Below are 19,188 nucleotides of genomic sequence, written 5' to 3'. Positions count from 1 at the left end.
AACTTCCTATGTGCCCTTGAACAATGTCCCTACAGCTTCAAGGTATGTTGCTATTTTATACAGGTGTTATAATGATTCATAGTTTTTAAAGAAAAATATAATCTGATAACATAACAATGGGAACCATATGAATACCTAAAATATGTAGCTGTATCCTGTGAAATTTTTCTTCGTGTCTATTTTGTTCATTCCTAAAAGATATTCTACAAATATTTTTGTTATTCAGCAAAGGAAAGGGAACCCATTAGTTGGAATTGAAGTGGAATATACTATCTTCTTACTTTCTGCCAAAGAGTAATTTTAATGCAATTACACAGAGCCAAAGAGAACTTTGTTGATGTTTGATAGCTACTAAACTTTGACCAAACAAATACTTAAAAGAAGTATACAGTCAACATTTTGAAAATAGGTATTGAAGGAAATTCTAAAAATTGAAGATAAAAAGCAATAGTAATCTGAATTAGTTTTGATAATATCATTTTTTAAGATGATTGAACTTGAACTACTGAGAGAGTCAGGTTTGTGGTTTTGTTTCAATTACCTGCATTTGCAAATGGCCAGGTATTATAAAATTTAGAAATAAAATTTCACTCTCATCAAATTGTTGGTAAAGGTCTAGATTGATTGTTTCTATTCAACAAACAAATTTAAAAGAAACTACCAACAGTGGAAAACAGTTGTCTGTAAATGATTTACTTGGGAAGACAGAGTTGTCTCAGAGAAGTAGGGGCTTGATGCCCAAATTTTCAATACGTATTTGAGAATTCCTGCACACTTAGGCCATCTCTGAGAAGGAGATATAATTTTCCATTCCCTTTAGCCACCTGTGATTCTGCCTCATTTCTCCTTCTCATGCCTCAAAGATAGTTCTACTATTCAGTGTTTTCTTCACTGACTGGTCACTAATCAACCTGTTCTGCTTTTAATGATCCGAATCCACTAGGAATAATAGACAAAAGAGCTATGAATGGGGTATCCCTTGTGATTTTCACAGTGAAAAAGATCCATGGATGGTGAGGTGTTTTTTTTTTTTATGAAACTGATTAAACAGTCCATTTCTTTCCAAAAAAATAGAACTTGACTCATCCGAGTTAAGCAGGAACAGTTCACATAAATAAATTATGTACATATAAGTAACTTCAACATTTTAATTCAAAATTTTTCCAGTAAAATCTAATCAGCTACATAACTAAACCTGCACAGATAATTAGAAAATATGAACTATGAAAAGTAATAGTGGAAACAAAACATTGTCATTAACATTTGTTGGATAACATAGCATAGTAATATTTGCAATTGTTTAATCACATTTTCAGTATTAGTTTGGCGAAATGCTTTATGATGTCCAGCCTTTTTGGTAGTGAGGAATGAAAATGGGTTTCAGACAGCCATTCTGACTGTTTTAAATTTCATTCATTGTTTTTACATATGCTGTCATCTCAACATCTGCAATTTTAACAAATTCTTGGAAAGTGTTTTGTTCTGGAATAGTTGCTGGTCTTACAGAGACGCACTTGAAAATATTCCTTTTTGTGTCATAGTTTCCCATACATCTGTGCACTCGACCTCTAATTAGTCTTGGGAGCTCGCGGTCCTTCATCAAAAGCATAATAAACAAAAAATTATATCACCTTTCTAACATGAAAACTTTCAAAATGTCTGGTTGTTAATGTATTTCTGATGACTATATCAAACACAGAAGGAATTTATAACAGCTTTTTTGCTATTATCAACTATTTAGGAGTTGAACTGAAAGTCCCACCTGCATCATCAATATTTCTGGTGAAACAGAAGTCTGAGGATGCCTAAATAGTGGTTGCATTATTGCTCTACAACAGTTTGGAAACAATAAGGTATAAACATCTAGCCTTTCTTTTACACAGTAATTTTCTGTTTCATCAGAACAGTATATTATTAACTTCTTAAAACAGATTGTAGGTGTTTGTGTTGTGTATAGGAGTGGGAATACTTACAATTTCATAAAAAACACAAGGCAGACTCTCCTTTCCATCTCTCAAAAGAAAATTCTTTGCTCCATATGCTCCAGATGTGACTGCAGAATCAAGTGTGCCTACAACATATAGCAATGACAAACTATGATGTAAACATCAGAGCAGTACTAAATAAGATACAAAAATATCACGACAACATTTCCTACACAAAAGCACAAAGATACATAAATCAGCATCCTATCACAATTCGTGCTGACAGCACTGGAAGTTCCAATATGAGTTAGAGGCTTTACAGTAACATTGTATATGAAGTCTGTCTAAACCAAGTGATAAAATGCCATTTTCACAACTGTCATAGTAAATGGGTTATTCTCCTGTTAATCAGAGCAAAACTAAATTCTCTAAGTTTTATTGATCCTCATTTAAAATCGTCTTTAAGCATTACAAATATTTGTAGCCTTGTCAAAATTATAGTTTCTGAAATGCCATTACATTGTATATTCTTACTCATCTTGATTTAGAGTTTAGTCATTTGTCATCTTTTGTCATGTTCATTTCTCAGATGACGTCACTTAAAATGCAAAGTGAAACACACTAAAAGCCATCTTCATTTAGAAGCACTCCAGGCTTGAATTTATTCCCTGATTAATTAAAGATTATTGTAAATCTGTACCCCCCTGCAGAAGGTTCTTTTTTAAATAAGAAAATGTATAGAATGTATTGTAACATGAAAAGTAAAGAAACAGGGTAGAAAGAGCTTAAATGTTGATGGATGACTATTTTAATAATTTTGCTACTATTTCAATCACCTTTGATAGCTGAGTAGACCTCACAGCAGGAAAATTAAATACTGCCAGTATTTTGCGTTTTTAATTATTTCAGCTATTGTTTCTTAACAGTTAATAACACATTTTCTCCTGGCTGTTGTCCTACCATTATTATTGGTTGTAGCACAACCTATAACACTTACCTAAAACTTCAAATAATAGTGCAGTTTTGTAAGCATATTGACTCCAGTGCTTCATACTTTCAATGACTGCAGATATGATTCGCAAAGAATTCCTTTTTTCTTTACGTTTTAATTCAGTTGATGAAACCTCCTTTCAGAGGAAGATGAAAACTCAAGTTAGATATACACTTTCAGAATTTAAAAGGCAGATAGATGTTTATGTAATATTGTTATATATCTGATATTTACATTACAGTATTTGTTCAGACTATACAAATAACCCCTTCCAATCTGTACGATCATGCTGAGGACTGAAGGCTATTATAAGATTAAAATCTCAGTTTCAAACTTTTAGAAACTTAAGGGTTTATTAAGGCTGCTAGGACTGCTGAAAGCCTCATCTTTCCTCAACTTTCTTTTTCTTTACAGTTTTCTTTGTTGTATCTTTCTATTAACTCTCTCCAGAAATTTACCTGAATTTTGTCTTCTGGAACACAATCAAATTGTTTTTCATTCATGTTACTTTGTTGACTGTTGCAGTTAAATTTATATGCCAGACCATGATCCTGCAGACTTCTTGGTACAGTGTTAGGTTTCACTGGCCATTGTCCTGTACGTGCATGTGTTTGGTTAGTTGCTCTTGTTTTGATATGCTGAGGTGAATTACAGTTATCAGGTTTTTTTTGCTGCTGAACAGTTTTCAAAGCATTTGAAGGGTTCTCAAACTTTCGAATAGTTCCACTATCAGATATTAAATCTGTTCTGTTACTTAGAGGAGTATACTCATTTCTGTTCCAAACTTTAGTACTAGGAGTCTTCTCTTCTGCCCTGCAGCGTAACATAAGACACAATTCAGTATCGGAATATCTATTCTGAATACTCAGATATGTAATTACAGTATATAAAAGCAACCTATGTATTGTTTCAGTTTTAAATATCTGTTAAATATTTAGACTCACTAAACATTTGAACATACATTTAAATTTATCCATATACAGAATAGTGATTACACACTTGCTTAAATCCCACTGAATTCAATGTGACTGAAATATGAATTTAATATGACTGAAAAATTGTAGTCCGAAGCTAGAAAATAAATTGTCCTACAGAGGGATCTTTCTTGACCTAAGATTTACTATTTTCCATAAGTTTCATAACTCACAAGTTTTGATTGAACGTTTCCATATATAGTTGCCCTAATGTACACTGATAGAAACTATCGATAGTCAATTGATGAATGATTCCTAGAATTCTCCTTCCGAAGTCCTCTCCTGGTTCTAAGTTGATCCGCTTTCCTCATACAATTATTCGTATAAATCCCAATTAAACCCAGAGATTTAGATACATACTTGAGTACTTTGTCAATGTGAAACCATTACGATAAAAAATAAAAAATTAAAAAGGCTATATATTAGGCCTCATTAGGTGCACTGGAAAGATACTCCATTTCAGTTGCTTTTGGCTCATAAGCAGAATGTAATTTTTTAAGACTATGGCGATGACTTGAGAATTAAAAGGGTCTCTCTGAATGCTACTAGAATATGGAATAATGCAAGGTGTATCACACCAGAATAAAAACAATTTTGGATAAGGGTAGTAAAAATTGAAGACTTCACTAACCTGCAGACATACAAGTTTTTGCCAGCATTTGCTAAATTAGAATTTGATGCATTTGGTGGTTTCATAAGGGAAAGAGCCATCTCACGTTCTCCTCGGCTTTAAAAGATAAGTTAAAACATCAGTGACAGAGTAGCAGCTTTATTTTAAGACAGGCACATGGCTCATAGGTTGTGAAACTAATAGATAGTACCCAAATAAAATCAGCAAATAACAAATAATCCAGTTTTACATACCCATTGTTCACTGCTTTCTGTAGTTCAGCTACTTCTGTGTTTGCAGTTCCCCAGCCTAATTATCAAAAGACAAAGGATTGAATATATGTACAAACTGAAAAGATTGAAAGGTCTGCTTAGGCCTCCTACTCTTTATCTGCCTTATGTTCCACACAAAGTCTCGCTCAGGAGGAAAGAAAAAAAAGGGGGTTGCAGGGTGATCCTTTGATATCTATAATTATAAGGCAACTTCTAACAAGTTGCTTTTCTAGATAATGCTTAACTTACAAACATTAGACATTTCTTATTAGCACAGAGATTCTTCAAGTAAAGCATCATGGAAATAATAAAGATTGAATTCTGCATAGTTCTTTCTAGGGACAATTTGAAAAAAAAAAAAAGTTTTCTTCTCAATTACAAGAAAGACATCTTATAAATGTTTCTTCTTGTAACACAAGGCTTGAATTTTGATTGAAATAAACTGAAAACAAAAGGTCAGAGTTTCAAGAGACTCTATTTAAATGCCAGTGCTACTTCATTCTCTAACACACAAAGAGTTGACCTCCCTCTAGGCACAAAGTAAAAAAGCTCGATTGTATAGAGGAGAAAGGAACTTCCTGGAGGACATTTTTTACATAATGAACTTTTCAGAAATAAATATAAAGGATGCATATAGTTCTTTATAAATACAATATCTAGTTTAACAATAATAATAATAAAAAATAACATTTAATTAGATTTAGAGCCATTAAAAATCTATGTATCTTATTTACAATTACGTGGGAGAAAAGTCAAAAGTACAAGTCATAGAACTGGTACCTGTCTCATTTTTAAGTGGATTTGAAGTGAGGGGCTGTCTATTTCTTTTTTTCTGATTGAACAGAGGTACAGGCAGACAACCTAAAATCAAAATTCACATAATAATGTTATACCAACAGCAAAAGGATACACAATCTATACTTAAAATATGTAAATAGTAATTATCTAACAATTCTTTTATTTTACATCATCAATAGGAATTATACTTCATAAACACATAACATAGACCAGACGTTGCTTCACAGAATTTATATCGCTAGACTTCAATCCTGCAAATCAGGCTGTGAGTTAAACATTTCACTTAGTGACTAATCCCATTACTCCAAAATTTTGCACTGTGCTGTAATAACTTAGAAATTCAAACAAGTCTACTCAGGAAACAGTGTTCTAGGATATAAGCATAAAAATGCATGAACTGTAAAGCACAAAAGAATGGACAGTACCTGCTGTGGTGCGAGTTGAAGTGTCAGATAAACTCCTTTTCATTTCTGTGCTGTATTTTACTAGGCAAAACTGTATTGATTACTTCAAATTTGCTGTATGAAAGGTAAATGGAAAAAGTAAACTAATTCATATTGTAAACACATTCAAATTTTACATTACTTTATGGCAGTTTGTCTTAATTCTCTGTATAACTCTGTTATACACATCACTTTAGAGAAACCTATAACGTGTGAGAATTTGAACCAAATTTAGAAGATTCACAGGTACACAAATAGCGTGCAATTGGTCTTTGCAGATTAATGACCCAAATTATTACATTCTTGCACTAAAAATTATATTCTCTGTTACTTGCATGCTGTAAAAAATAATGAATTCACTTTTGAATTTAAAAGTAAATATACATTCAAACATAAAGAACATTTCTGAATTCACGTTGATACAATGCTAATAAAAATAAATACTTAAGCATTGGTGCAAAACATGAAGACAAGGTATATTGCTTTGAAAAAAAAACACCTCATGATTTAACTACATGTGAGATACTACGTAGTTTTTTGTCATGCTTTAAAAAATAACCTTTTCTGTACTGTATCGTATAGACTTAAAATATTTCACCAAATTCCTCAGAGAAAATATTTCACACATCAAAAACCATTACTACCAAAGACTCTTTAAAAGATTATGACCAAAAAAATATAAATTAGTATATTAAATACAGATAGTTTACTATATTTGCTTGCTGATTAAAATACTTTTATAGTAAATATCCACATATTATTATATGTATTGAAGATATATTGAAGATACTACATAGACAGTTGTGCGGCATTTGTTGCTGTTCTATCAGTTAGTTACTGATTTGTATCACTTTTAGTGGTTCATGAATAATACCACATACTTATGCATAAATAACATAAAACATTGCCTTTATATTTATTTTGTTGATTTGGCAGTTAACTGTATGCAGCTGTTACATACCTTGATAAGAATTAAGCCCAAGTACCTACCGCAGCTGAATCAATTTACTCTTTAATTCTGTAATACACATGACATTGCAGCAGCTTCTGTTTTATTGCTGTTACCTAATTTATATTTAAAATGCATTGGTAGCTCTATAAAGCTTAATGACCATCAGTAAATAATACACTTGTCAAGTAAAATCCCATACACCTGACATTTCAGCTTTTGAAGTCAGTTTTTGTCTTGTGTAAGATTTCAGATTATCTTGCTTTGCTTTTTGTCTTCTCCTGAAAATGAGCAAGCCAAAGCCCCGAGCTAAAAAAGAAAAATAAAAAAAAAAAAAGTAAAACTAAAGATGGGTAAGGGGAGATACCGAGATAAGCCTCCTCAGAACCTCACACAAGAGCAGCACCCCTCGCAGACGAACAGAAACGACTGGCCAGGGGCTGGCGGCTGGGGCTTAGGTGAAGCCCGCCAAAAGTAACGGACCAAACCGCCACGCCCTCGCTGAGGCGCGAGGAGGCAAAAGGGCGGGAAAGAGCCGATTCCTTGCGACCGCCGCTGCCGGCGCCGGTGGTCGTGAGAGGCCGCTACTGAGCGCCCTGGGGCACCGGCGGGGCTGGGAACTCATCCCCGTTCAGTAACAATACAGGAACAATAAATCGGTGTCTCTAGGATTTAATTAGGTATCTTTGCCCTCGGGTACCAACCCACGTGTTTGGGGCTCGCAGAACCCTGGGCACAAGCTGAATATCCACAAATGGTGAACGCAAGCACGGCTACAAATAAAGCTATCTCCATTCTTCATGCTGGGTTTTTAACACAGCTGTTTGCAACCGTGTAATTTCTGACAGGCTCCTGTGTTAAATTTTAGCTTTCAGATCAAAGCAGATTCAGTCTCAAATTGCTAGCTTTGGAGTGCTCCTGAGTTTTAGATCAGGTCACCTCAGCGGAAAGGGAGGGATTATTAGCAAATGTAGTGTTGTCATTAATAACTTATTTTCTCCACTCCTTAGTCATAAACTAAGTCAAAACTCTTGTTGCAAAAAAAAAGCCGTACTTTTAATATTGAATTTTTAATAAACCAAATATGTTCCTACGTAATTGTCAAAATGCAAGTATTGGCAAAGCATAGGAAAAAGGGAAATCAGAAATTTGAAAACATTTCAAGTGTCTACATTTATGCCACATATTCATGGGTGTTTGTAATGTCCCGGGAGACCAGGAGTTAAAAACTCTTTGGAAGTTAACTTGCTCTAAGGGTATAAAAGAAGCTTCCATGGCTTTAGTTCCTAAACTCACTTGGAAATGCACTGTATCTGTCCTAAGAGAGCTCTTAGGAAACAAACTTCTTGCATGTTAAGTGAGGTAAGTGCACAAACGATCTCTGTATTTCATTCAACATTTTGCAAGGAATTATAACCATTTCAGCACCATCAGCAATGAGAGATAAAGTATGTGTACTAGTACCGCATATTTGAATTTTGCCGTTTACTCTTCAAACTGCTGTGGTGTTTAAATTCAACAAACCAAGATTCAGAGCACGAGCCATTTTTTTCAAGCAGCGCGTAAATAGCCATTTTGGCACCTTCGCTAAAGAGACCAAGGTCAAAGGACAGTACAGACTGTCCAGTGCTGTAAAATAGAGCTTTACTGCTTTGCTTAATAAATTACTTACTGTGATTAAATAGCTGACAGCTTACAGCAGTCATACAGCGACAAAGTAAGAAGTCTATCTATATTAACTTGCTAAAAGGTTCAGCAAATCTGTAGACATAAGCTGCAATATAGAGAATAACATTTGTAGGAAGTGTATGACTGACAGAACTTGTCTAGGTAAGTCCTATGTTTAGCTTTGTTTTCATAGACATATAATCTATCAACCTGGGTTATAAAACCTCTCACAGATACTAGCCAAATACTCTCTCAGTTACTGGAGTATATTCTTAATAAAATAGAATTGTTTGATAAACATTTTCTATTCCCTTACAGTTTAATGTTTTTATATCTGTATTGTGTGCTGGACACTAGTTGTAAATAATTGTCATTTACAGCAATAAGACTGTTTGTTCTTATCAAGATCCTTTTTCTAAATGTTTAGCTGAAGTTTCCTTTCAGAAATCCTACCTGAATGCTTTTGGAAGTGGAAGAAGTTGTTGACTAAGTTTTTTTGGGGGGGAGAAAACTATTGTCCGGCTGTGGTCTGTATCAATTTCCTTTTTTATAAGGGGTTGCAGATATTAGAAGGGGTCTTCACCAAGTCTTCACCACATTGTCATAGAGGTCTGTGTTAGCAGATCCCAAGACACAACTAGAGCCGGGAATACTAGGTGACTTGTGGGTATATTGCACTTTAATTTCAGATAGTGTTCCTTCTGATCATTGTTCTTTAGATATTATAAAACAAAAAAGGTCATACAAGCAACAACATGCTTTGAGGAACTCAGCTGTTCTTGTTTTTTTAGATGAAAGTACTTGATGTTTCAGCATTATGTGTTGATCTAGAGCCAAGACATGATTCATATTTTACTATTTTTTTCCCATTTTAAATCATTCTGCTCTGTATACTTAACGTTTATGTAATGTAAAACACACAGGAATATGCTTGTTACCCGTAGCTAGCAATGCAAAAATATTAGATGTTTAAGTACATTCTCAAAGTATGCATTAAAAAAAGTTTCTTCATACTTTCATAGCACATTATTTACCTATATATCACATATTAATAGAGCTAGCCGGGAAAAAGTTAACTTTTGAACTGTCTAACAGTACCATTACCAGCCTTGGAGGTATTACTAAATATGGTAAATGAAGGGGAGGGCTCCTTGAGAGGGAGGAGAGTCCGATGAGCAACTCCCCGCCTCACAACAGGAATCTGAAACTGGTAGAGAAATGTTATTCGCTTCGTTGACGTCTGACCTAAACAGGCGTAAATAATTTCCTATTAAAAAAAAAAAGTTGTTGTTTTTCTTGGTGACACAAGCTTTATTTTACCATTATTTTCTGTTTTGCTTTCAGCAATTCTTATAGCTGCTGAAAAGCATGACTTCCTGTTCTGTTGTTCACAAACCTCCAGTCAGAAGGGTTGCTATCTTTGGAGGAACTCATGGTAATGAATTATCAGGGATATTTTTGGTCAAGCACTGGCAAGAGAATGGAGCTGAAATTCAAAGAACAGGAATGGAAGTGAAACCATTTCTTACTAACCCAAGAGCTGTGAAGAAGTGTACTAGATACATTGACTGTGATCTGAACCGTGTTTTTGACCCTGATAATCTTGGGTAAGAATAGTCATACTTTCTGTTGTTTTAATTTTCTCTTTTTTTAAATTGTAAAGTGCTTCTTTTCCAGATTAAACTGTTAACACAAGTTCCACTACTATTTTAACTGTACAGTCACATAACTTAAATTATTGACCTTTAACCCAAAAAGAACAAATTGCATGTTAGCAGTTTCATTTTAGATTTGTCACTAGTAGAATGAGTCTCAAACCAACACATAGTACGAGATTAGCTGTGTTTGTGTAAACTTAAGTATTGCTGTTCTGAGTTGTGAAGTCATTATTTCTCATGTCTTCTACTGCAATGAAGCTCTGGAGCTCTTCTGAATATAATTATACTTGCAGTAATATAGAATATGTGAAAACATGAAACAATCTAAATGTAGACCCCAGTATCTGAAAAAATGGCATATAAATTGGGATACAATTTAATTTCAGTTACATATAATAAAAGATGAAAATTTGAAATTAGGTGTGAGAAATAAAGAAATCAATGGCAAAAAGATCAGCAAAAATTCAATAATTTAACTGACTCCTTACATTGGAGAAGTACAATCTATAATTACTGTACAGTAGTAATTGATTTCACATTTTTAATGGGATTTTATGTTTCTCTGCTTCTCTGCGAGACATCTATTCCAGAGGTGTACTTTGTGGTATGAACCAAACATTTTTAATGCTTGGTATAGTTGCATGCTGAACAGGTAATTAGGTATGAGAAAGGTCTTAGTGGTGAAAATAAATATCACTGAAAGAAAAATGTATCACGTTTATTTTGTAATCAAGGTTATTCTTACCATGCATGCTTTTTCAGCTGGTTGTCATCTAACAATTTTACTGCTGGTTATAAAATTAGATTTAAAAAAATTACACTGAAATGTTAAGGCCATTCTTTTATTTGCTTACTTAGGACAAACATATAAAAAAAAAAAGTTGTTTTTGAACACAGGAAATTTGGAAAAAAAAAACAGATTAAAACACCTCCAGGTTGTCATCATTTTTAAAAATAATATTCCTTTGTACATCCTATTAAATTACTCAGTCCTTTTACAGCAGTAGTAAATATATTTGAATGATTTTCACCTAAACACTTTAGTACTGAAAGGAACGGTGGGAGTCCTATTGGCTTCGACAAGAAGTATTTAACAGTTTTATGTGAAGGAACCCCAAATTTCAAAGATGGAACTAGAGAATACAATAATAGATTCTGTGATACACAGAATTGTAAAAATAGGGAGCTTGAGAGGCTCAAGTAAGAATTCTTACATCACATCCCACCAGTAGATTAAGTTCACGTCACCATTCATAACAGATTATCTTGCCATTTCTTTTACTTCAGCAGAGCTGATCCCATAATTTTCCTCAACAACCTCTTCTGATGCTTAAATATCTGTGCAGTTAGCAAGATATTTTGCCAGTTTTTAACAAACCTTTCTTTATGCAACTTAATACCATTATTTCTTACATAATTAAAACCTTACAAAGCTTGAGCTGTATTGAGAAAGAAAACTGAATTTAGCACAAAAGATACTAGGTGTTTTTGTATTGTACTTGGGTAGCATCCCAAGCCTGTCAACAATACCAAATCTGCTGTTTATGCAGAACAAGTCTGAACTGCAGCAGCTTTTTACACTGTTTATATGTAAGTAAGGTATCTTGGCATCGTATATCAGTTTCCTATACATCCCCTATAAAGACAAGAAGCAGATGATCTCAGACCATTCCTTAGGCTAAGACCATTTTTTAAGTCTACTACAGATATAGCCACCTGAGACTGAAGGTATTAAAACTTTGGAAGAACAGGTTTGAGGTAGCAAAACCTTCTATGAGCTTTGAAGGCCAACAGGACTCAAAACAAGAGGCTGTAACAAAATCTGATCAGAACACAATATATGAAATCAGGTTTTGAAAGACCTTGTAACTGAGGTCCATGACAAAAGGGCATGAACCAATGTCCAAATACCATCTTCAGTAGAAGCTGGATTCAGTCTTGGAAATGGCTTAAGTTGTTGATAAATTTGGGGTTAGTTTTCTGCATGGAGGTAAATTTTGAGATGTATGGAATAGAAGTCAATGTAAAGAAATAAGAGAGAAGTAAATAGTCTATAGCTAAAATCAGATAAAAAAATCTGCATGAGATATTAAGATCTGTTTTTCATTAACAATCATATTCACTTCAAGCACAAACACCATATTTTATATAAGGCACTTAAATAGGCAATTTTAACTCCAGTCAATTATGGAATTAAAGTGAAAAGAAAAGGATATACGTATTTTGCTGACTGTAAAGCCATGGAATGAGTTTACTAATTTCTTTGTACTAATATTAACAGCAGGACAGTGGTGGAAGATATTCCATATGAAGTGAGAAGGGCTCAGGAAATCAATCATATATTTGGTCCAAAAGGTAGTGATGATGCCTATGACCTTATTTTTGACCTTCACAACACCACTTCTAACATGGGTAGTACCCTTATTCTTGAAAACTCCAGTGATGACTTTACAATTCAAATGTTTCATTATATCAAGGTAAAACTAATTTAAATGAACTATTAAAATAATTATTGTTTGTAATGTATTACTATATATTATTTCTTAGTTTCTATAAATATTCTATTTTTTATTTTGCAAAACTGTTTAAAATATTTAATCACTCAGGATTTTTAAAATCAGAGATAATTAATAATTTTATTATAATATCAGGTAATTCAGATTTAACCTCATTCATAATCTTCATGTATTAAAGTGAGTCCTAGTAAGACTGATGGGCAGAGAGTAATGCTTAGAATAAAATCTATGAAAATAAATGTAATTTAATCTGATGCCACACTGATCTGTCAGGAATTTAAATAAATTTGGGTCACACATACTAAATAGTTAAACACTAATTTTATGAAATAAAGACATGGAAAAACTAATGGAACCAGGTAACAAGTAATGTTCCCCTTGGCGCTATTTATAGGAATAGTAATATGCTTTTGAAACCTATTTGATTCTGCTATTCCTGGAGCTGAAAAATATCTGTGAACTGAGGTTTGCAAAAGTGCTGGTTTAGGTAATCTGGTTGTAGCTATTGATGACCTAGACAATGAGTGAAGAAATAAAGGTTAGGCCAATGATGTGCACTTAGATTATTATTATTATTATTATTATTATTTACCTTAGAAGCAAGGCATATTTTAACATTTGATTTGATCTATCTAATTTAAATGTTAATAAAACATTTGAAGATATAGAACATTTATGGCTAAAATTGTATGAAGAGCAATGGTAGGCAGTAATCGGAATAGAGGCCTGAAATAGGATTCCATGTCAAAAATAGGATTCTATTCAAAAAAAAAAAAAGGCCTAATTCACAATCTATGTCTCCGTAAGAGAATTTAAGTGTAGAAATAACAACAACAAGATTTGCTTAGAAATCTGCTTTAAAGTATTTTGCTTATAAATTCTGCAACACTGACGCGTAGATTTTTCTTCCTGTTAGCAATTTAAGACCAGCACTATGTTCAGTTATATTAGGAGACAGCAAAGTTCAGTGGACCATGCCTGGCATGAGTTAATGGAAAGAAGACCAACAAATACAGCTTTGTATGTTTTCTAAAGATGTCCTACTTCTTTGAGCACCGTGAAATAAAGGCAACATATTGAACACATTGTGTAAATCACTTCCGCATCAGTAGTCTTTTGTGGTACAACATTTTAAAATATTTGCATAACAAAGACATTTTTAAACAATCTCCACAGAATGCTTTGGCTCCAGAATGCTGTCCTGTTTTGCTGATTGAACATCCTAACTTGAAATATGCAACAACCCGATCTGTAGCAAAACATCCTGTTGGTAAATATGAAAAATAAAGACCATTTTTAACCTACCAGAAATTATGTCAAAATGTCTGTTTCCAGATCAGTTCATTACATTATACAGTGTGCTCCGATCACCAGTAGCTATTTGTTTGACAATGTATTTTACCAAATCAAATGTTTACGATTTCCTCTTCTAAAGTGCACTGATTTTTACTTGGCTTACAAAATACAGAAACCAGATGGAAATTTATAAACTTAGTTAACCCACTGTTTTCAGAAAATATTTACAATATATGAGGATAAGGAAGAAGTAACAGCTTCAGAAAAGAAATGTTTAATTCCTCTAAATAAGCCTTGCCTGAAACATTGGGTGCTAGCCAAGAAGGGAAAAAAAGATGATGTAATAAAGGAAGGTGAAAATGATTTTCCACATGTAAGTTGTTAACTTTTTCATTTATGGAATCAAAGTCATAACTATAGGTAAAAGAAAAAAAAAAACCAACAAAACACGTCATTTTGCCTGTCATACTAAACAGTGAATTCTCTAAAATGCATCATGGAAAGACAATTTAAAAAAAGAGTAAGAGAAATGAACATATGTAGTAACCATTTCCCTTACCCGAGGAGCACGTTCAAAAATGTACATATGGTTCTTTGAACTGATCCTTACTCATGAGCTGAATTTCCTGCTTGCCTTCCAAAATCATGTAACTGTGTAGTTTAAAGTTTGTCTTAAACATAAAACACAGACCCAATCAGACATGTATTTTTCCTTTGTAGTCTAAGTATGTGATATATTATGGCTATATTAATAATCTCCCTGATCTGTAAACAGGTGTGGAGGTGGGTCCCCAGCCACACGGTGTTGTTAGAGCTGATACTTTGGACAAAATGAGGAAGATTGTCAAACATGGCCTTGATTTTGTTCAACTTTTTAATGAAGGTAGAGTAAGTAATGAAAGAATAAAACCCCCTGTGTCATGTCAGTGGACTATTTCAAGAGAGTAGTTTTTCAAAAAAGAAAATAGGTTGAGCTACAACACTTTACAGTTAAACAAGTAAAACTGAAGGGGATACAGAGGAGGTGTTGTCTAAATTACCTAATTTCAGCATCAGAAGAAGGTCCAAAGTATTCTTTATAGCACCTTTGGGTAGCTTTAAGGATATTTCCCCTTAACAAAGATTCAATATGTGTACTTGATCTTTAAGTTGCTTTGAGAATCTGAAATACCTAACTATTTGTGTAGCAGTACATACATTGAGAACACTGTGTACATAAATTAAGAAGGAGGTGTTTAATTTACGTATTTTCTGTGCATTATCTCAAATTACAGTCAAGAAATCTTGTAAGATTCTTGTTACTACTTGTGTACACCTGTGTACTATCTAAAACATACTGACAAAAATAGGTGTTGAAAATTCTACTGGAGTACATTTGTCAGTAGGCTATATTTGGAAGTTGAAGGAAAAGAATTTAGTTGTGCATGTTGGAATCTACATTATTGTGCTGGAATTGTAAAGATTAAACAGCACTGACACTGTTCTGTATTATGCAACACTACCAAACATAGGCCTTTCAGCGATATCTTCATCTACAAAATAAGTATTTTTAAGTATATAGTGAAATGCCACATTTCAGCACCACTGATCAAATTTAGATCAGGGCTATGTATGCGACAATACACCACAGAATTATCTTTGTGTAACTTGGATTCTAGGGGAAGAAACACCTGGAACTAGACACGCTTTTGATGTATAAGCTAATCACTAGTGTGCAAACCTTGACAATGTGCAACCTAATAATTTAAGCCATTCTACAGAGAATAAGTAATGCATTATTCTTTTTAACAGTCAGTTGTTCATTTTGACATTAAACCACATTTATTCTTTCTAGGAAAAGAATTTCCACCATGTACAATTGAGGTTTATAAAATAATGGAGAAAGTAGATTATCCCAGGAATAAAAATGATGAAGTTATTGCTATTATTCACCCTGAACTGCAGGTAAATTCTATAGCAGTTTCCATTTACACCATTTTATAAGTATTCCTGTGTAGCTCCTGCTACATTATAGTATATTTTTAATAGTAAATAAGATATTTAAAACGAGAATATTGCCACTGGGTTTACTGAATACTTTAGATCTTCCCTATAGTAAGTTCTATCACTAAGGTCATACAGTATTTCAGTAACTGATTTGTAGATAACTGAATCTAAAATCATTTTTAAACATAAAACTGAAAAGAACATGACAATAGGATAGCTTATATTTTAAAATGTAAATCTAATTTTGAATTCTAAAGTGAGGGTCTTTTTCAATCAATTGTGACCATACGTGGTTTCCTTTTAGTTCACCTTTACCAGTAAGTTAATTCTATACAAACCTGAAAATGAAGGCCAGAAACCCAACATTATGTAATTAAAAGGAATTATTTTAGAAGCTTTTGCCATCAACTGTAGGGAATATAATTATTGACCATAAATTTAGAATTCACTTTCAATTTTTTTTAAAGGTTCATGTAAATATATCCTATTTATTTTCTTTCTCTAAGGATCAAGATTGGCAGCCACTGAACAACGGTGATCCTCTATTTTTAACTCTTGATGGAGAAGTAATTGTATATAAAGGGGACTGTACAGTCTATCCAACATTTATTAATGAAGCTGCGTATTATGAAAAGAAACAAGCTTTTGTAAAAACAATCAAAATGGAACTCACTGCAGAACACATCAGATCCTCAGTTTTAGACCGGAACATTTCCTGAAAGCTTTTTACAAGTGATCCTTAAAAATAGTGGATTTCTTCTCTGTGAAATTCAGTGCCACTCAGTAGTTATTCAAGGACTAAATATATGCAGAATCTAATTTTAAATTGTAATTTAATTAACATTGTTGAGAACTTTTAAGATGAAAGATAATGTCATAATGCTAATTATGCTACTTGTTCTAATAGATTACTATAGATACAAATAATATTTTTATGAAGTTTGATAGTTCATGCTATATAAAATGATTAAACAATGTACAAGATATATTGATGAGTAGCTATAAAGCATCTATCCAGAATTACATAGAAAGTAAAAGTTAACCCCCCAAACTACATGATATAGAAAAAAATACAGCAATTTTTTACTTTATAAGCCCAAACATCCAGTAACCAACAGTTTTTAAAATGGGGTGATCCTTGAAAAGAATTGCTCAGATAAACTGTATAAAATGTGAGACAAAGGAAATAAGCTAGAGGGAAAGAGACATTGAAAGGGGATGTAAATTAAAATTCTTTTGTATTATTGGCATATGTTATTAACTCTTACTGCGCTGAAATGGAGGCCTTAGGTTTTGTTTTTATGAAGACACAAAATAAGCTAAAAACATAACTTCAGAAAAAAATATACTAAAATAAAACACTGTTTAAATTGAAACTACTACAAGATTAATTCAAGCTGTTTCTGACTTATCTTTAAAGACAAAATGGGGTTGGATTTAGGAAGTGACCGGTAGTCTGAAACACCTACTGCATTAGGTGTCTCCACCTGCTGCTTGTAACATTTCCAAATAAAGTTTACATCAAGTGTTGTACTCTGAAAGGTTTCAAAGAACAAGGCAGGATTTAGGTAATCATGCAGGCCGTGTTGAAGAACAATGCACTAATCATACCTGACTATCTCAGAATGGAAATTAAGAAGAAATCTGTATGGGGAGACCTCTCAGAATTTCGAGACTGACTTGTTCTGTATTTGTAGAAAGAAAGCCTGTCATACTAGCTGAAAAAGAGAAGAAAATGAGGATTTAATTAACATTTTACGGATGTTTTAACTGTATTTGACGATAATCAGAGACAGAAAAAAACTTTAAGAACTTTGCATAAATTCTGAAAGCACACAATAATTAGCTGTTTACTAAACGATTCATTACCAACATAACCCCTAAAGTATATACTTCAAAAAGTGATGTCCTCCTTATCCGCTACTAAGCCAAAAACCTTTTTAGCTTCCTTTGTGTAACTTTACGGAAATAAAATAAAAATACAGGACAGAATGAGATTGAAGTACATTTTATTTCTTTATATTGAAATAAATATTCTATAAAAAGTACAGACGGATCTGCTGTAGTCATTTTTCAGCGTTCTTGATAAGAGCCTTGAGATAGGAGACAACTGGTATGTGGCAGGACTCTATGGCCACAAAGGCAAGGTATTTTCTCAGTGAAGAACTTTCAGAAACAATCCCGCCCACCCACCCCCTTCCTCATTTATATCACATAGCTTTGTACCTGGACACAGCTACAGCACGTTCCTTACATTTTTTGTGTCTTCCCTGTTTTATGGCTGTGCCTACAGAGTGACCTCAATACAGTGCAGAGACATATGAACTTGTTTTCAGTGACAAGTCTATCCATAACAATATGGAGTACAGCACAAATTCATTTATTCTTGTTCCTGAGTATATGTGACGAGGTATTTTTTTTCGTACAAAAACTGGCACTAAAAAGAATCCAAACGGAACTGCATAGTCCTAAGACAATATTCTTTGTTGTCAGTTTCAATGCAAAATCAACCAGCAGAGATGAAAGATTCTGGAATATAGGATTTTTTCTTCTCATACTCACATATCCAGCTAAGAAGGTCAAACAATGCTCAGATACTACATCGGTATATTGATATGCATGAATGTCCTTCCCCTGGAATTCCTATGCACTGTAAAAAAGTAACTGAAGATTTCAACTTGATCCCATCCATCCAAGCCATACACCGTAGCAAATGCCTGATAGGACATCTGTAGAAGACCAGTTTGGTAGCAAGAAACATGTTCACCATCCCTGCAAATAGCTTTGCACTATCCTTTCCGATGGAGAGTTCCCTCACGTTCTCTTCTGTGTTAAGAAAGTTTTTTGGACCATTTTGCGTACTTCAGGCTTAGCTGTAAGAATCCAATGCAATTCATATTATCATTCAAACACAAAACAGAATTTACCTGTTTCCTAAATAGCACCTTTAAAACAGGCACCAAATGTATATATGACAAAAATCCATGACAATAAAGATACATATTGTAATAATTGAAATCTAAAGGTACACAGGACAAGTATTTCTTTTTATACATACACAAATAGAAAAATAAAAAATATGATTTATAGTACTAGGTCATC

The 19,188-nt window shown here is 33.3% G+C and overlaps 2 protein-coding genes across 15 annotated transcripts in view; one reads left to right on the top strand and one right to left on the bottom strand.

Moving 5' to 3' along the window:
* The window catches only part of SPATA22 (spermatogenesis associated 22), a 69,538-nt gene extending 62,058 nt beyond the window's left edge, over nt 1-7,480 (bottom strand). For 5 of the 11 annotated variants that reach the window (XR_010825779.1, XR_010825780.1, XR_010825781.1 and 2 more), the window contains exons 1-8: nt 7,330-7,480; nt 5,996-6,088; nt 5,553-5,633; nt 4,755-4,809; nt 4,522-4,617; nt 3,375-3,729; nt 2,923-3,052; nt 1,974-2,071 (exon numbers count right to left, since the gene is read on the bottom strand). Coding sequence is in view for 6 of the 11 variants with exons in the window: in XM_048074269.2 (XP_047930226.1) it covers nt 1,403-1,594; nt 1,974-2,071; nt 2,923-3,052; nt 3,375-3,729; nt 4,522-4,617; nt 4,755-4,809; nt 5,553-5,633; nt 5,996-6,038 (1,050 nt within the window). In the remaining 5 variants the exon portion in view is untranslated. The other 6 variants (XM_048074269.2, XM_048074266.2, XM_048074267.2 and 3 more) reach the window with 6 other exon arrangements.
* ASPA (aspartoacylase) lies at nt 1,651-18,134 on the top strand. 4 transcript variants are annotated; one of them, XM_066979766.1, is made up of 7 exons: nt 1,651-1,853; nt 9,975-10,237; nt 12,570-12,765; nt 13,981-14,074; nt 14,876-14,983; nt 15,935-16,044; nt 16,593-18,134. In XM_066979766.1, the coding sequence occupies exons 2-7, from the start codon at nt 9,999-10,001 to the stop codon at nt 16,803-16,805; spliced, it is 960 nt and encodes a 319-aa protein (XP_066835867.1). In that variant the 5' UTR covers nt 1,651-1,853; nt 9,975-9,998; the 3' UTR covers nt 16,806-18,134. The 4 variants fall into 4 exon arrangements, with proteins under 4 accessions (XP_066835867.1, XP_013051957.3, XP_013051958.3 ...); XM_013196503.3 differs by lacking the exon at nt 1,651-1,853 and adding an exon at nt 7,346-8,324; XM_013196504.3 differs by lacking the exon at nt 1,651-1,853 and adding an exon at nt 8,356-8,792.
* The last annotated feature ends 1,054 nt before the right edge of the window (nt 18,135-19,188 follow it).

The sequence above is a fragment of the Anser cygnoides genome, chromosome 18 (genome assembly GCF_040182565.1).
Source record: "Anser cygnoides isolate HZ-2024a breed goose chromosome 18, Taihu_goose_T2T_genome, whole genome shotgun sequence".
Taxonomy (NCBI): Eukaryota; Metazoa; Chordata; class Aves; order Anseriformes; family Anatidae; genus Anser; species Anser cygnoides.
The sequence above is the reverse complement of the archived record's forward strand: the minus strand, read 5'-3'. Positions and strand labels throughout refer to the sequence as shown.